Source organism: Ochotona curzoniae, unplaced genomic scaffold, assembly GCF_017591425.1.
Source record: "Ochotona curzoniae isolate NIBS_2020 unplaced genomic scaffold, NIBS_Ocur_1.0 contig_4645, whole genome shotgun sequence".
Lineage (NCBI taxonomy): Eukaryota > Metazoa > Chordata > Mammalia > Lagomorpha > Ochotonidae > Ochotona > Ochotona curzoniae.
Genome location: NW_024466353.1, coordinates 2881075 through 2894941, shown reverse-complemented (window position 1 = coordinate 2894941; position 13867 = coordinate 2881075). Strand labels below are relative to the sequence as shown.

At 47.1% G+C, this 13867-nt stretch overlaps 1 protein-coding gene across 4 annotated transcripts in view; it reads left to right on the top strand.

The window, feature by feature from the left end:
• The first annotated feature begins 3555 nt into the window (after nucleotides 1-3555).
• Nucleotides 3556-13867, top strand: part of ERGIC2 (ERGIC and golgi 2) — a 31064-nt gene continuing 20752 nt past the window's right edge. The window contains exons 1-2 of one of the 4 annotated variants that reach the window (XM_040987466.1): nucleotides 3556-3574; nucleotides 13664-13806. In XM_040987466.1, coding sequence (XP_040843400.1) covers nucleotides 13701-13806 — 106 coding nt within the window. In that variant the 5' untranslated portion in view covers nucleotides 3556-3574; nucleotides 13664-13700. Of the gene's footprint in view, nucleotides 3575-4118; nucleotides 4239-4308; nucleotides 4329-13663; nucleotides 13807-13867 lie in introns of those variants that run through there. The other 3 variants (XM_040987465.1, XM_040987469.1, XM_040987467.1) reach the window with 3 other exon arrangements.

The following is a 13867-nucleotide window of genomic DNA, read 5'->3' as shown; positions in this document are numbered from 1 at the left end:
AGCTCCAGGCTCCTGGGTTTGGATTGCTTCAGCTCCAGCTGTGGCGGCCGCTTGGGGAGTGAACCACAGGACGAAAGTTCTTCTTCTCTGTCTCTTCTCCTCTCTACATATTTGCCTTTCCAATAAAAATAAATAAACCTTAAAAAAAAAAACAAGATAGAAAAGGAGATTTTACAATTGATAGAGAAATGTAAAGAATCATTAAGGATTGTGATAAATAAAAGTATGCCAATAATTTGAAAACCTAGAAGAAAAGAATAAATTTCTGCACACAACAACCTGCCACGGAAATGCTGCACATGTCCATCATGAAGAATGCAACTGAACAATTCGAGGTCTTCAACAAAGCAAACTAATGAATATGACCTGGCAAACTAATATGACCTGGCGACACATTTCTACCAGACGTTAGAAAGAAAAAAAATTAGATTATAGCCAAAAATTCAAAGCTGGGAACCTTTATAAACCCATTCTGTACATCAACATTATTGCAACATTAAAACAACACAAGGATACCAAAGCCACAAAGAAACTAAAATCCAAACACAGTAAACAACAATCTTCCTGTTGAACAGGCTCAACTATCTTCAACAAGGCACCAGCAAATAAAAGTCAACAGAACGTCAAAGATAAACAACTGGGGCTGGTGCCGGGAGCAGAGGCAGAGGCAGCAGTGGAACCTGCCCATTCAAGACGGGGCCTAACTCTGTAACCAGCACCTCCACAGATGCTAGTGCCTTCCCCAAAGTTCTGGAAGAGCAGACAATTCTCTAAGAAAACACGTGATAACCTAACTACATTTTATATGGTTATACCCTTAATATCGATGCTCAATTCTTAGAAGATCTTAGAAATAATTATGAAATCAAGCCTCTGTCTTGAGGGTTTGTGAAGCATTCATATCCTGGGCAGAAAGTAACTACCACCTGCCTGTCACCCCAGACTCACGGACGCCCACTTTTTCACTGTCAAAAGTCCCCAGAGAACACACTGCTGACAATGAAAGGACCAAGAGGCAACCAATCAACCAAGTCTGAGACTTGTACTAGAGCGGAGTGCATGTCTCAACCCCACGTTCAAGTTGTGCTGTTCCTTACTCTTAACCTCTTTGCAAAGAAAACCTATGTTTAAAAAAACAAAAACAAAACTTGCTTTGCCGCCTAAGACTTCCTCTTCCTGGTGTCCAGAGAGAGCCGCCTCCATTATGGGCAGTCTCTACACAGATGTAAATTCTCTTCACTAAAGACAGGTTTCAAAATGATTAAACCCAGACAGCTGCCCAGCACAGCCTGTCTCCTTCATGCAGTAACTCCAGCTCAGGCTGGAGGCCATTACGGAGCAGGCTAACCGCTCCTTCCAAGCTGGACTAGCTGACCTTACGTTGTGTTCAAAGTTTACGACTGATCAAGGCACAAAGGTGGCTGGAGAAGCGGGCCTCACCGCTTGAACAGCTCGACTTCCAAGATAACTCCACTTTTGTCCTTTAAAAGCTTCTGTGACTTTTAAGACATATCTCCTATCGTGTCTGTCATTTTTAAGCCTTCCTTTTCCAGTGCACCTCACAAATCCACTATTTTATTCAAAGTAAGATTTTCTCATTGTGAGTACTGCATTTCCCATTTTTTCCACATCTCGAAGAAAAGCAGTGTCTGAATGCTTCGCCCTGACGTTGTTAAGTTTCAGTCACAGCACCCTAGACTCAACTTGTGTGCCCAAGGCAGCCACCACAAGCTCCCAAAGGTCAGATGCCCTCTCGTAGCCCAGAGTGACCCTTGGTACACACCAAGGTCCGCTAGCAAACTGTAATCCTGATGGCCAGCACCTCAGAGCGCTCCAGGCACTGTGCAGCACCCAAGGCCGCCCTCCCGGAGCCACCCCTGTTCCTACTGAACCCGCTTCAGTATTGACCTGAGCCTTCCCTCCAGGCCCCATCTAGCTTCTGTCTGGACAAAAACCAGCCAGCCTCAGGAAAGCCCAAAGCACAAAGCTGTGGGAGGAACAGCTCACAATCACCAGAAAGAACTAAAAAACAGGGAGCACAACCAGTCCAACATTACCAACCAGTGCAACAAGTACCGGAATTTCCTTACCTGAAGATGGTGGCGGGTGGGGAGTGGAGGCAAGGCACGTCGCTGCACTTCAGCTTCCTTACCGCTGACTACTTTAGAATGAAGGAAACTCCTTTAGATGGAAAAGCCATTACACCTTAGAACTTACCAGAACCACGACAAAAAGAAGTACTTACTAGGACAAGCTAAAATATAAATGGCTCGTGAACGAGGAAGCTACAAGAACCTTTAACAACTCTGACCAACATGGTCTCACAGTTTTTACAGTAACCCGGCAGTGAATCCCAGCAAACACTTCAACTGCTACAGCCTAGTCAATCAGTCAATTGGTTTCAGCTTAACTGTTCAGCTGAATCCGTTAATTGGCTACAAGGCATTCTAAAGCCAAGCTCTGTGGATGGGATGAATGTCCACGCCTGTCTGGTCTCCTGGGCATGGTGCAGCGCTCAGTGAGGGGCCATGGCCTTCCACCAGCGTTCACTTACCACTATTTCACATGTAAGGAGACGCGGATGCAAACAGAGTGTACACGATGCTAGGCCCAACGCTCAGCAGGTTGCTGAGCTGTGACTGCAGCCGGCAGCATCCATGAGCTCTCCACTGCACTGAGCTGCTCAGGTGCGTGAAGGAAGTAGTAACTCTGCTTTTGCTGGTTGTATATTTATGTGGGAGAGAGCAGAAAGTATGCGTGCATGAAAGAGGTGTCCCTTGGAGTGAGCAACATCCATGGCTGGACCACGTTTAACCAGGAACCAAGCATCTATCAGGGTCTCCGACAGGGTTAGCAGGGACGCAGCTACCCGAGCCATCACACGCTTCTTTCCAGTGTGTGCGTCAGCACCAAGGCAGCGTCTGGGCAGGGCCGGGATTGGCACCCAGGCTGACCCACTGCCTGATGAGCGTGGTGTCTTCCGCTACACCAAGTCCCCACCCCAGGACGCGGCATTGTAACTCTGTTTAAGTGGACAGCCAGGGACGTCTGGAAATGAAGTTACATCAGTGGAAACTCGATCTGCCCTCATTTGGGAGGACAATTGCACTTTAATAATTTTTAAATTATTACTATCACTAGCAGGATTTCCCTGTCTTTTGCAGATTTTGTGTGAGGTGCCCAAAGTCACACAGCTGCCACATATGACCTACCCCTTAAGTCTTATTCCTTTTTAAACTGGTTGTTACAATATGAAATCATGAGGAAATTGGAAGGTAGAGAATACATTGAAAAACAGTGCTGACTGTACAAGAATCAGTCACACCTATACTTTTGTCAGGCTTTTATGCTCAATAATAGTTTGACCCTCAATGTTTGTAAAGTCTGATCACAGATGGGGTCATAGTGGGCAAAGCGAGGTGAGAAAAACAGAAGCCTGGATGCTGTTGAGAAGTTCCAATAGTCTAAACAGCGAAGCAACTGTGATGAAAAGGACACCTAACAAAAGACTCCGAGGAAGCCAGGCTCAAAGATGTGAGTTCTGACGGGGGAAATGTGGAGGACAAAGCAACTGGTAAAAAGGGACCCAGTGTGACCAGGGTGGGGAGGAGGGACCTGGGGGTGTCATGGCATGACGAATGGGGCAGGTGAGTACCGGGAGACCCAGAGTGAGCAGCAGGGAGCAGCTGAGAACTGAGGGGGGACACGGAGTGGCCAGTAGGTGGGGCAGCTGAGAACCTGGGAGAAGCCGAGCCCCGCGAGTGTAGGAATCTTGACTTCGGGTTCCAGAGAAACACAATGGTAGACGCGCTTTCTTACGGATGGGTGTTCTGGAAGACGATAGAAACGTTCGATAACCACTGAAACCGTTACCTATGCCTGCAAAGGGAAGTTTGGAGGTTCTTGTTGGGAGCGTGTGACCCTCGGCGGCGGTGACACGCTGCCGGGGGTTCGAGGCTGGCCGGGGGCTCCCGGTCCCCACGAGGAGGATTCCACCCCTCTCAGACCTGAGGCGCTCTGTGAGGACATGCCCCCTTGCCAGTGACCACGCCCCGCGGGCTGGGGAAAGCCAGCCCTTCAGAAACCACGGGGATCTCGCGAGAACTCTCCTCGGACTCCCTTCTGACGTTTCCAGAGGTGATAGTAGCTCTTGGTTCTCGCGATAGTTCTGGCAACACCGGAGTCCGGCGACCCGGGCTTGTGTGAAATATGGCGATCGGCTGGGACCGTAGCACAAGGTAAAAGCCCCGGAGCGCCCCGCTGGGTGCGGATCCCGCGGTTGTCCCAGGACGGCGGGCGGGGACGCAGAGCCGGAGGCTGAGCGCCTGGTATGCACCGAGCGTGCCGATCTCGGGGCTCCCCGACCCCCCGAGGGAGGCGCCCTGGGCATCCTCTGGCCGGGGGCGTTGCTGGCAGGACCCTGGGCAGCGCTGCTCGTGTCCACTCCGTCGCGCTGGCCTGACACGCGAAGGCGTGGCGGGGTGTCCTCGGGGGTGAGGTGGGGAGGGGACAGCGGCTGGGAGCCCTGGTTTCTCCCGGTCCCCCTGATCCGGTGTCGGACTTGGCTCGGCTAGAGCTCTCTAGGAAAGAAGGGTTCGGCCTCCCTCCCGGACTTTGCGACTTGGGGGACGGTCCATCGGGGCAGGGTGCTGGCCGGAGGACCCGGGTGTTCATGGGCCAGGACGAGAACTTTGGGGTTCAGGAGTCCCGGCGAGGTGTTACAGTGTTACGAGGCTGCTTTTTAGAAACTGTGGGAGATACAATTAAAAACAGCCATAGTTCATGCGTAAAGTTGTAATCAAGTATTTCAGCCCCTTAGCCTGAAACGTTGAGCTCTTAATCTATGCAGGTTTTGGAAAGGTGGGTCTCATTTGTTGTCTAAGGATTTACGATTATTTAAGAAATTGACTTCTTGGTCTTCCGGTTCTCTTAGCGGAAAAACACGAGGCCGTTTCAGGGCTAGAAAGAGTGGGGGGGAGTTTTGTTCCTTTTGATGGTAAACTTTATTTCAAAACCGAGACCTATAAAGACTCCCGTGGAACACAGCAAGTAAAACCTATGAAGTGAGAAAGATTTGTCAAAGGAAGTCAGGTCACAAAGATGTAACGAACCTTACCAGATCTCTGAGTGTTAGTGACTTAACTCAAAAAAAAAAAAAAAAATGGAGAAGGTGATTTGTGGTAGAAGTTACTTTCCGGGGATGTGCGCCTTCTGCGAACCCTACGGAACAGTTTCCATGTGTTTACACTGACTCCTTGAATAGCGTAGTAACTACTAATTGCACCGTTTCCATGCCTTAGTGCCTCCATTTGTAAAATGAGAACAGTGATAATTCTGTAATCCCCACGCCAGGGCCCTCTGTGCGCTTCACATATGCTCCAGCAAGGCACATGCCAGTGTCTCTCACCAGGGCTGCCTTTTAGCTCCGTTTCCTTTTTTTCTTTTCAATTTTCATTTCCCAGTTTGTGCGTTTCCCAGAGTTGCTCCACTGCTTAGTCAGAATACAGACTGGAGAAAATACACTTAAAAATCCCTTTGGTCTGACCTCAGTGCGTTGAAACCTTGGTTGGTGCACGTAAACGTTCTTCAATCCCATCTTTTTCAGTTGCTTGCTTTCTTAAGCTGTGGTTTTAGCTTCCAAGGCCCGCACTGCTTGCCCGTTTTGTCCATCCGGTCATTTGTCAGCTTGCGCTCCTTTTCAGATGTCCGTTCTGTGGAACGTGTATTTCCTGTTTGCTTCACGTTTTCCCTACGTGTTTCTTCTGTTTGTGTTGAGCAGCTACTGTACAGGACACTTCTTGAGGGAGGACATGCTCTCCTTTGCCACGCCTCAAACTGTGGTAAGGAACTTCCAGGTAGCTGGTATCCACGTTCAGTTGATTTCATCCCTACTCTATGAGATTCTCCACTTTCCTTTAAGAGATCAACAACTGGGCCCAGCATAGTGGCCTAGCAGCTGAAGTCCTCGCCTTGAAAGCGCCAGGATCCCTAATGGTCACTGGTTCTAATCCCAGCGGCCCCACTGGCCATCCAGCTCCCTGCTTGTGGCCTGGGAAAGCAGTCGAGGACTGCCCAAGGCCGTGGGACCCTGCAACCATGTGGGAGACCTGGAGGCCTCGGGCTCCTGCTTTCTGATCGGCTCTACTCCGGCCGTTGTGGCCACTTGTGGTGTGAATCATCGGATGGAAGATATTTCTTTCTGTCTCTCCTCCTCTCTGGATGTCTGACTGTCAAATAAAAGTAAATCTTTTTTTAAAAGAGATTAACAACTGCATCTCAAATATCCTGTGAATCTTTGTATTTCTTCAGAGAATTAGCAACATTTATGCCTGACTTTTATCTTGATCAAAAACTACGAGATGGAGACCTGTGTTATGGCACAATGGGCAACTTAGTACTTGCAAATACCTGAATCCCATATTGAAATGTTGACTCAGGCAAGTCCTGGCTGCCCTGCTTGCCTTCCAGCCCGCTGCTCAGGGGCCCTGGGAGGCAGTGCTACATGAACCTGGGCTGGCCATGTGGGATACCAAGGTGGATTTCCTGGCTTTGTCCTGGCCCAACTCTGTGCCCATCACTGGGAGAGTCTCCGTTTCTCTCTTTCGAAAAATATAAAGCTTTTTAAAAACGGAGGTAGCCGTTGTCTCCTGGCTTTCCTTTTTGGAAATTGTCAAGGGAGACCCGAGAGGTTGAAGATTTTGCAGATTGGTCCTGCGCCCAGTAAATGCTGAGGCAAGTCCGGGTTTCTTATGTTTTAACCTCTTAAATGATGGTTACTTTTTAAATTAATTTTTTATTGGAAAGTCAGATATACAGAGAAGAAGATCTTCTGTCCACTGATTTCACTTCCCAAGTGGCCACAACAGCTGGAGGTTGAGCCAATCCGAAGCCAGGAGCCCAGAGCCTCTTCCTCCAGGTCTCCCACACAGGTACACGGTACCAAGGCTTTGGGCCGTCCCCAACTGCTTTCCCAGGCCACAAGCAGGGAGCTGGATTGGAGGCAGGGCCGCCGGGGTTAGAACTGCTGCCCATATGGGATCCTGGTACACGCAAGGCAAGGACTTTAGCCACTAGGCTACCACACCGGGTCCACATTTTTACTTCTTACTTGGCTCCTAAATAAACTCTATCATTTGACTTTATGATGATTCATTTAAATTATATTAAAGCAAACAAAATTTAAAACATTTACTAATTTAGGATAATTAAGAATTTGTAGTCATTTATAAAGTAAAGCATAGTAAGTACTTTGTGGGTGCAGAATGACTAGTGCTTGCAAAGTGACATAAAGCTATTTTTTCAAATGCTTTCTATTGTAAAGTATGATCCTTTTTTAAAGGTTTGTCTGCTTTGGGGAGCTGGCGCTGTGGTGTAGAATGTAAAGCCACTGGCTCAGCATCGCATTCTGGCACCAGCTGGAGCTCCAGCCGCCCTGCTTCTGAAGCGGCTGCCTGGGAAAGCGGCTGCCTGGGAAAGCGGTGCAGGGAGACGCTGTGTCTCCTGCGGGAGCCCAATCCGCTCTGCCGTGAGTGCAGGGGTTCAGGTGCGTGGGTGTCTCCTCTGCATTTCCCAAGCCATTACCAGAGAGGCCTTCGAGGTGGAGTGCTGAGGGCTTGCATTGGTTAAAGCTTAAACTACTTGGCAGCCCAGCTGAGGTGCCAGCATTGCAAGTAGCAGCTTTACCCATTATGCCATAATGCATATTTTTTTTTAAGAGTTATTTATTTGAAGTGGAAAGGTAGATTTACAGAGAGGAAAGGCAGAGTAAGATCTTCTGTCTGCTGGTGCACTCCCCCAAGTGGCCACAGAAGCCAAAGCTGAGCTAATCTGAAACTGAGAGCCAGAGGCTTCTGGGTTCCCCATGCAGGTGTATGCTCCCTAGGCTGTGGGCCATCCTCGGCTGCTTCTCAGGCCACAAGCAGGGAGCTGGGTGGGAGGTGGAACAGCCACGACAGGAACCAGCACCCAGGTGTGATTCCTGCACTTGCTGGGTGAGGATTTACCCACTGAGCCATCACTCCGGGCCAAATTCCTTTATTTTAATACAACATAATTGTTTTTAAATGGGTTATGTTGGGCCTGGTGCAGTAGCCTAGCAGCGAGAGTCCTCAGCTTTCATGCGCCAGGATCCCATATGGGTTCTAATCCCGGCATCCCTGCTTCCCATCCAGCTCCTTGCTTGTGGCCTGGGAAAGGGGTAGAGGATAGCCGAAAGGCCGGGGACCCTGCACCCACGTGGGAGACCCGGAAGATGCTCCTGACTCCTGGCTTCAGATAAGCTCAGCTCCCATTGCGGCTGCTTGGGGAGTGAATCAGTCGGACATAGGATCTTCCTCTCTGTATATCTGACTTTCCAATAAAAATAAATAAATCTTTACCAAAAAAAATGGGTATGTTGTAATTTTGCTTTGTACTTCTAAAGTTCCGAATATTTGCTTTGTGTCTTCTCTCATTATGAATTACTAATATCAGTTTCCTGAGCTTGCCATAGCAAGCTACCATAACCTGGAAGGTGTTGAAGAAATCGAAACTGGTCTGGAGGCTGAAGTCCAAACACGAGCGTGCTGGCGGAGTTCTGGACCCTCTGCGGGCTCTCGGAGGGAATGGCTTCCCCTCTGTAATGTCTGGGGAGATGCCCGCCCCTTTGTGTGGGTCCCTCTTTCTTATCAACACACTGGCTATAGTTTCACCCCAAACCAGTGAAGTTTAAGGAATTTCATCTTTAAAGTCCTAAATATTTCAAATAAACCACATTCACAGTTAGGAGGAGTTCTGGCTTCCTAGTTTTTTGGAGGGGGGAGGGGGTCGGCATAGACCATAGCATAGTGTGGCCGTATGCATGAACCACACCAGTGTTTCTCATATTGCCAACTATACGTTAAAAGTAGAGTTGAACTCATACGTTTGAGTCACGAGACATAAAGTTTGTTGCTATTTTTGGTGGAAGAAGTAATTCAACAAAACTGCGCGGATATAAAGTTTCATGCATTCTGGATTTTAATTTGCGCAGACCATCTGGTGTTCTCATTACATCCGGCTGAGTACAGTGGTGACGTGCAGGCTGTATGGGAGTGCTTACACGGCATGTTAGTGAGGGCCATCTGTGTTACAGTGTGCAAGAAGTGCTTCTTACACAGATTTTCAAAGTAGTGTTTCAGTAGTAACTGTCATCAGCGACTTTTTGCAGTTTTTTTTTTTTTTTTTAAGACATGGTAGAGCTTACATGGAGGACAGCAGCTGTGGCACAGCAGGTCGTGAGGTTACGGAGAGCAGCGCCAACAAGCGGGCAGAGCAGTGCAGTGGTTCCTAAAGTTTTGAACTTTACGGATCAGTATGAGAAAGATACCTACAGGAGAAGAAGGGGGGAGGGGAGGGAAACAGGAAAGGGCCAGCCTCGATTGCTGAAATACACCTACAGTTTTGATTTTGGCTAAATAAGGGCATCCAAAAGCAGACCCTGTTGTTTTGGGAAAGGAATTTTATATAAAGGACACGTTAACTCACAAAACAAAAGCAGGTAATCCCAAGTAAAGGACATATTGTGCAAGTGAGGAAGTTTAGCTTTTAAAACTGTCTTTTCTTTCCCCTCCGCGCCTCCCCAACCCGTTCGGTTAGGGGCTTTCCCATGATATTCAGTTGAGTACAGAGGGCCAACAGGTGGCCCTGTGGTTAAGATGTGTTGGGGTGCCTCAGCCAGCCCCCAGCTCCAAGTCCGGACCCCTGCTGCCTGCAAATGCAAACCTGGGCGGCGGCAGCAGCAGTGACCTCAGTGGTTGGACCCCCACCGGGCACATGGAGAATGGGTTGTGCTCCAGACTCCACATATGGGGATGTCTGTGGAGGTGTTCTGTTTCTCAGCCTTTAGAATACATAACCCCACAAATTAAATTGACACTGATTTCTTGGAAGCATTGATCTTTTACAAGAAATATTAAATTTGAGAAACAAACAGATCATTCTCATCTGCAGATTCACTCTGTCAATAAAGATCAATTGACTGCTTCCAGTGAAGTGGCAGGGACTCAAGTCCAAGCGAGCGCCATTGCCTCCTGCCTCCCCGAGTGTTCAGAAGGCTGAAATCAGGAGTACGGCAAAGATTGGAAACCAGACATTCTAAAATAGATCCCAGATGTCTCAGAAGCATCTGATCTTATACCCACGGTAGATCTAGGGTGTTTCTACGTGCTTTCTTGAAAATGACTAACCAAGCTGGAGAGGATGGCAAGCTGACCGTGGAAGCAGGCAACTGAGAAGAGTGCAAGGGCCTCAGAACATCCATGAAAAAAGATGCCAACAGCTGTCTTAGCACGTTGGGGAGCTTGACGGACAGGGAGTTCCACTCAGAAAACATGAAAAGGTGGAACGGTTCTAGGCATGAGGCCAGGCGAAACCTGACTTTGCTGCCTTGCGGGTTTGTAGGTAGGCTTGCCTAGAATTAAGAAGGAGGTCGCTGGAATGGAAGAATTTAAACACTTCTGTGGTCAGTGGCTTTAGGTGAGGGGCTTTGAGTGAATGACGTAGGATCATGAATTCTGAAGGATCACAATGAACTGTGGAAGAAGTGAAGCGCTGGTGACCCCTGTGCCGAAGTCTTTGAGGAAGCTGCGTAGATGCTGGTGCAGGATGGCAACAAGGAGGCTAGTGAGCCGCGGTTCACTGCGGGTGCAGCAGACAGAGCCAAGCTGCCTGGGATTCACTCCAACTTCCGCCACCTGCTGTGTGTCACTGCCACAGTTATTTATTTTGCGCCTCATTTCCTCCTCTGTAAAGTGGAAAATTGTATGTACTTCAAAATCAGAGCATCAAAAGTTTATTTGTATGAAGTATGAACACGCGCTACGATTCTGTGCATATATGTATGGGTTCACTGTTACTTGGAGAAGGAATAGATTTCAATGGGACAAAGAAGTCGGGCAATATGATCAGACATGATCCTATTTTATCCTGAAAGTGTCAGCAGTATGAGCATTGGAGGGGAACTGAAACAGGAACAGGTATGTTTGCCTCCAGAGAAGCTGTGCTGTGGGATAACTTCTTCATGTCAAAGCAGTGACTTGTTAGAGTCACATAGCAAGTGCTGGAAGTGGAATGGATTTCTGGGAGGTAAAATGGTCCTGCCTTTAAGAGAGGTGGGAGGAACAGCAGAGTGATGGTCAGGGAAAGCGGGGAGGGAGGGAGGAAATGAGAGGTGGCGTAGTTGCCAAGTGTTTTGTTTGGGTTGCACATGTAGGGGGTCAGTAGTATCCTTATGTGTTGCTTAAAGTATTTATAAAGCTTATTATAAAAATATCGCCAGTTCTGGAAGTTGAATTCACTCTTTGTTCATGAACTCAACAACGCTTGCTCTTGAATGCTTGCTATGCCAGGCATTAGGGATGCAAAGATCAAGTTAGACAAGGTGCCTGTCTTAACGCTGCAGTGGAGCAAGCCGAAGGTGGCGAGGGAGGAAGGACAGTGAACAGTCAGATAAAGCTGTGATGTTTTAAGAGCACAAGTGAAAGGCAGGTAGACTGGCATTGAAAAGCAGAAGGGAGAAAGGGGAGAAAGAATATTTCTGAGAATATCAAACGCATAATTGAGGAATCGAAAGTGATGTGATTTGGACTTAGACTGCTAGAGAACGGCGTGTGGAGAGAGGATAAACAGCTCTGGGTCTTTGATGGAGGGCAGACTTAGCGCAGCCTCACTGTTCGGAGCGTAGGGAATGCCATGAGACTGCATGCTGCTGAAGGCAGAGTGACATCAGGGTCGAAGGAGCAGAGGTTGTGGAAACAGTGTGAGTATGTGGTGTGGCATTGAGACCAGGATACTGCAAGCAGTGCAGGAGAGATTGGCGTTTGGATCAGGAGCGTCAGTGAGGAACTTATTGATGGACTTAAACAGGAGATGACACATTTTAGAGAAATTGAGGTAGAGTTTAAGGTTGTAAACCATGTTTCTGGTCTGTAAATTCGAGTGCATGGTGTTAATAACCAAGATTAGGGTGTAGGACAAAGAATAATTTTGATGGGCTGAAATACTCCTTCTACGACTTGTTGCGTCTATCTTTGGAATGTCCAAATGAAACGCTTAAAAGAAAGCTAGGGCAGACGCATGTGTTTGCAGAAGCATTTGGCAAGAATCAATGTTTACGTAAAACTTGAAGGATAGGGGATCACGTCAGGGAAAGGGTAGATTTGGGAAGAGGGCCTAGGACAGAAACAGTGAAACATTAAACTGAAAGTTAGGCAAGAGATTCTTAAAAACGTAGTACAAATCAGGACTGTGGTACCATTTGCACTCAGCGAAAAGTGATCATGTTTTGTCCATGATGAAGTAGCCACGGAGCGGGAGCCATGAGACTTAGCGCTGAGGTTATGAATGACTTTCCGAGAGTGTCAAGGAAGCTGTGTATGCGCTAGGCAGAATCGTACCTGCAGATCACTTTGAAACCATGGAGTCAGCCAGACAGGCTGCAAGTTGTAATCGCAGTGAAACCAGGCTGTTGACAGGCTCAGCTCAGCTTTGGAGCGCTAACTCCCTGGTGGACTGATTAGCAGGTCCCTGGCCAGGGCCGCCTCTGCACAGCACTGTGGTCAGCACCGGGTTTCGCTCCTCTGATGCTTCCAGCCTCCCTGCCTTTTCCATGGCGAGCCTGTCCTGTAGATGTTGGACTAATGATCTGTGTGCTTCTTGTGATCTGTTCCCTGTGGGGATTTCTGCTGCTGCGTGTTGCCTTTATTAACACACTTTTGTTTCTGGGAATTCTTCATAATATCATCTCCAGTCTTATGAGTTCGTTTTGTGAAAATATGCAACTATTGGAGAATTTCATCACCATCTGTTCTTTTTATAATATGTTTTAAATGTTATTGTGATACTCATAAAAGTCAAAAGAGCAGTAGATTTCTAAAATATTTTATTATAAAACATATAATTATGGAATTAAAATTACATCAGAACACTGTTAAAATTCTCTGTGATCTACTTTTCCAGTATTAAAAATCTCATTTTTTCTTGAAATTATTTCCCCATTTCTCATAAAATTTAGCTCCTAAAGCTTTCTGATCTTAACAGATCATGAATTTTTAAGTTATGCATGAAATAGTTTCTTTCATAAGATTTTCAGTGGTTAGCTTAAGACCAGTTAAATTACCATGTGTTTGTTTTTTTCTTTCAGTATTAAAAAAAAAAAAAAAGTGAGAACTATCCAAGGAAGCTAATTTTTGTTCATAATCCAAATTGTTGCCTTAGGATACATTTCTCAAGAAGAATTTACATAGTCAAAAGGAGAGGCATGAATATTTATGTTCTTGTTAGCAATATATGAGTATGCCTATTGTACTTTATTACCGTTATTGGCAATATATATAGTTTTTGCATACCGTATTTCCTAATGTAATAGGAGATAGTTATTTCTAAATGTAATTTGTGTGTCAATATTATGAATATGATTGAGTTGCTTTTCCCTTTTCTTTGGCTCTTTCGTGTTGGTGTGTGTAAGCTGCCTGTCACTGGTAGTTTTGGCTAGGAAGGGAAGGGAGGAAGTCTTCGATTTTTTTCCCCTCCTTCAAGGGGAGTTGAGAATGACAAGTTGTTTCAGGACATTTATCTTAAGATAAAAGAAACCCTTGACCTCTTTTAGGGGATTGATTTATTCATTTACTCATAACCTGTTTCTTAGCATGACTTTATGAAAGAAAAGGAAGGTGTTCCTGAAGATGAGGCGCCTGAATCGAAAGAAAACCTTAAGTTTGGTCAAGGAGTTGGATGCCTTTCCCAAGGTTCCTGACAGCTATGTGGAGACCTCAGCCAGCGGGGGCACAGGTGAGTCTCAGCTCTGGGGGGACTCCTGGGGGCCAGCGGGGGCACAGGTGAGCCTCAGCTC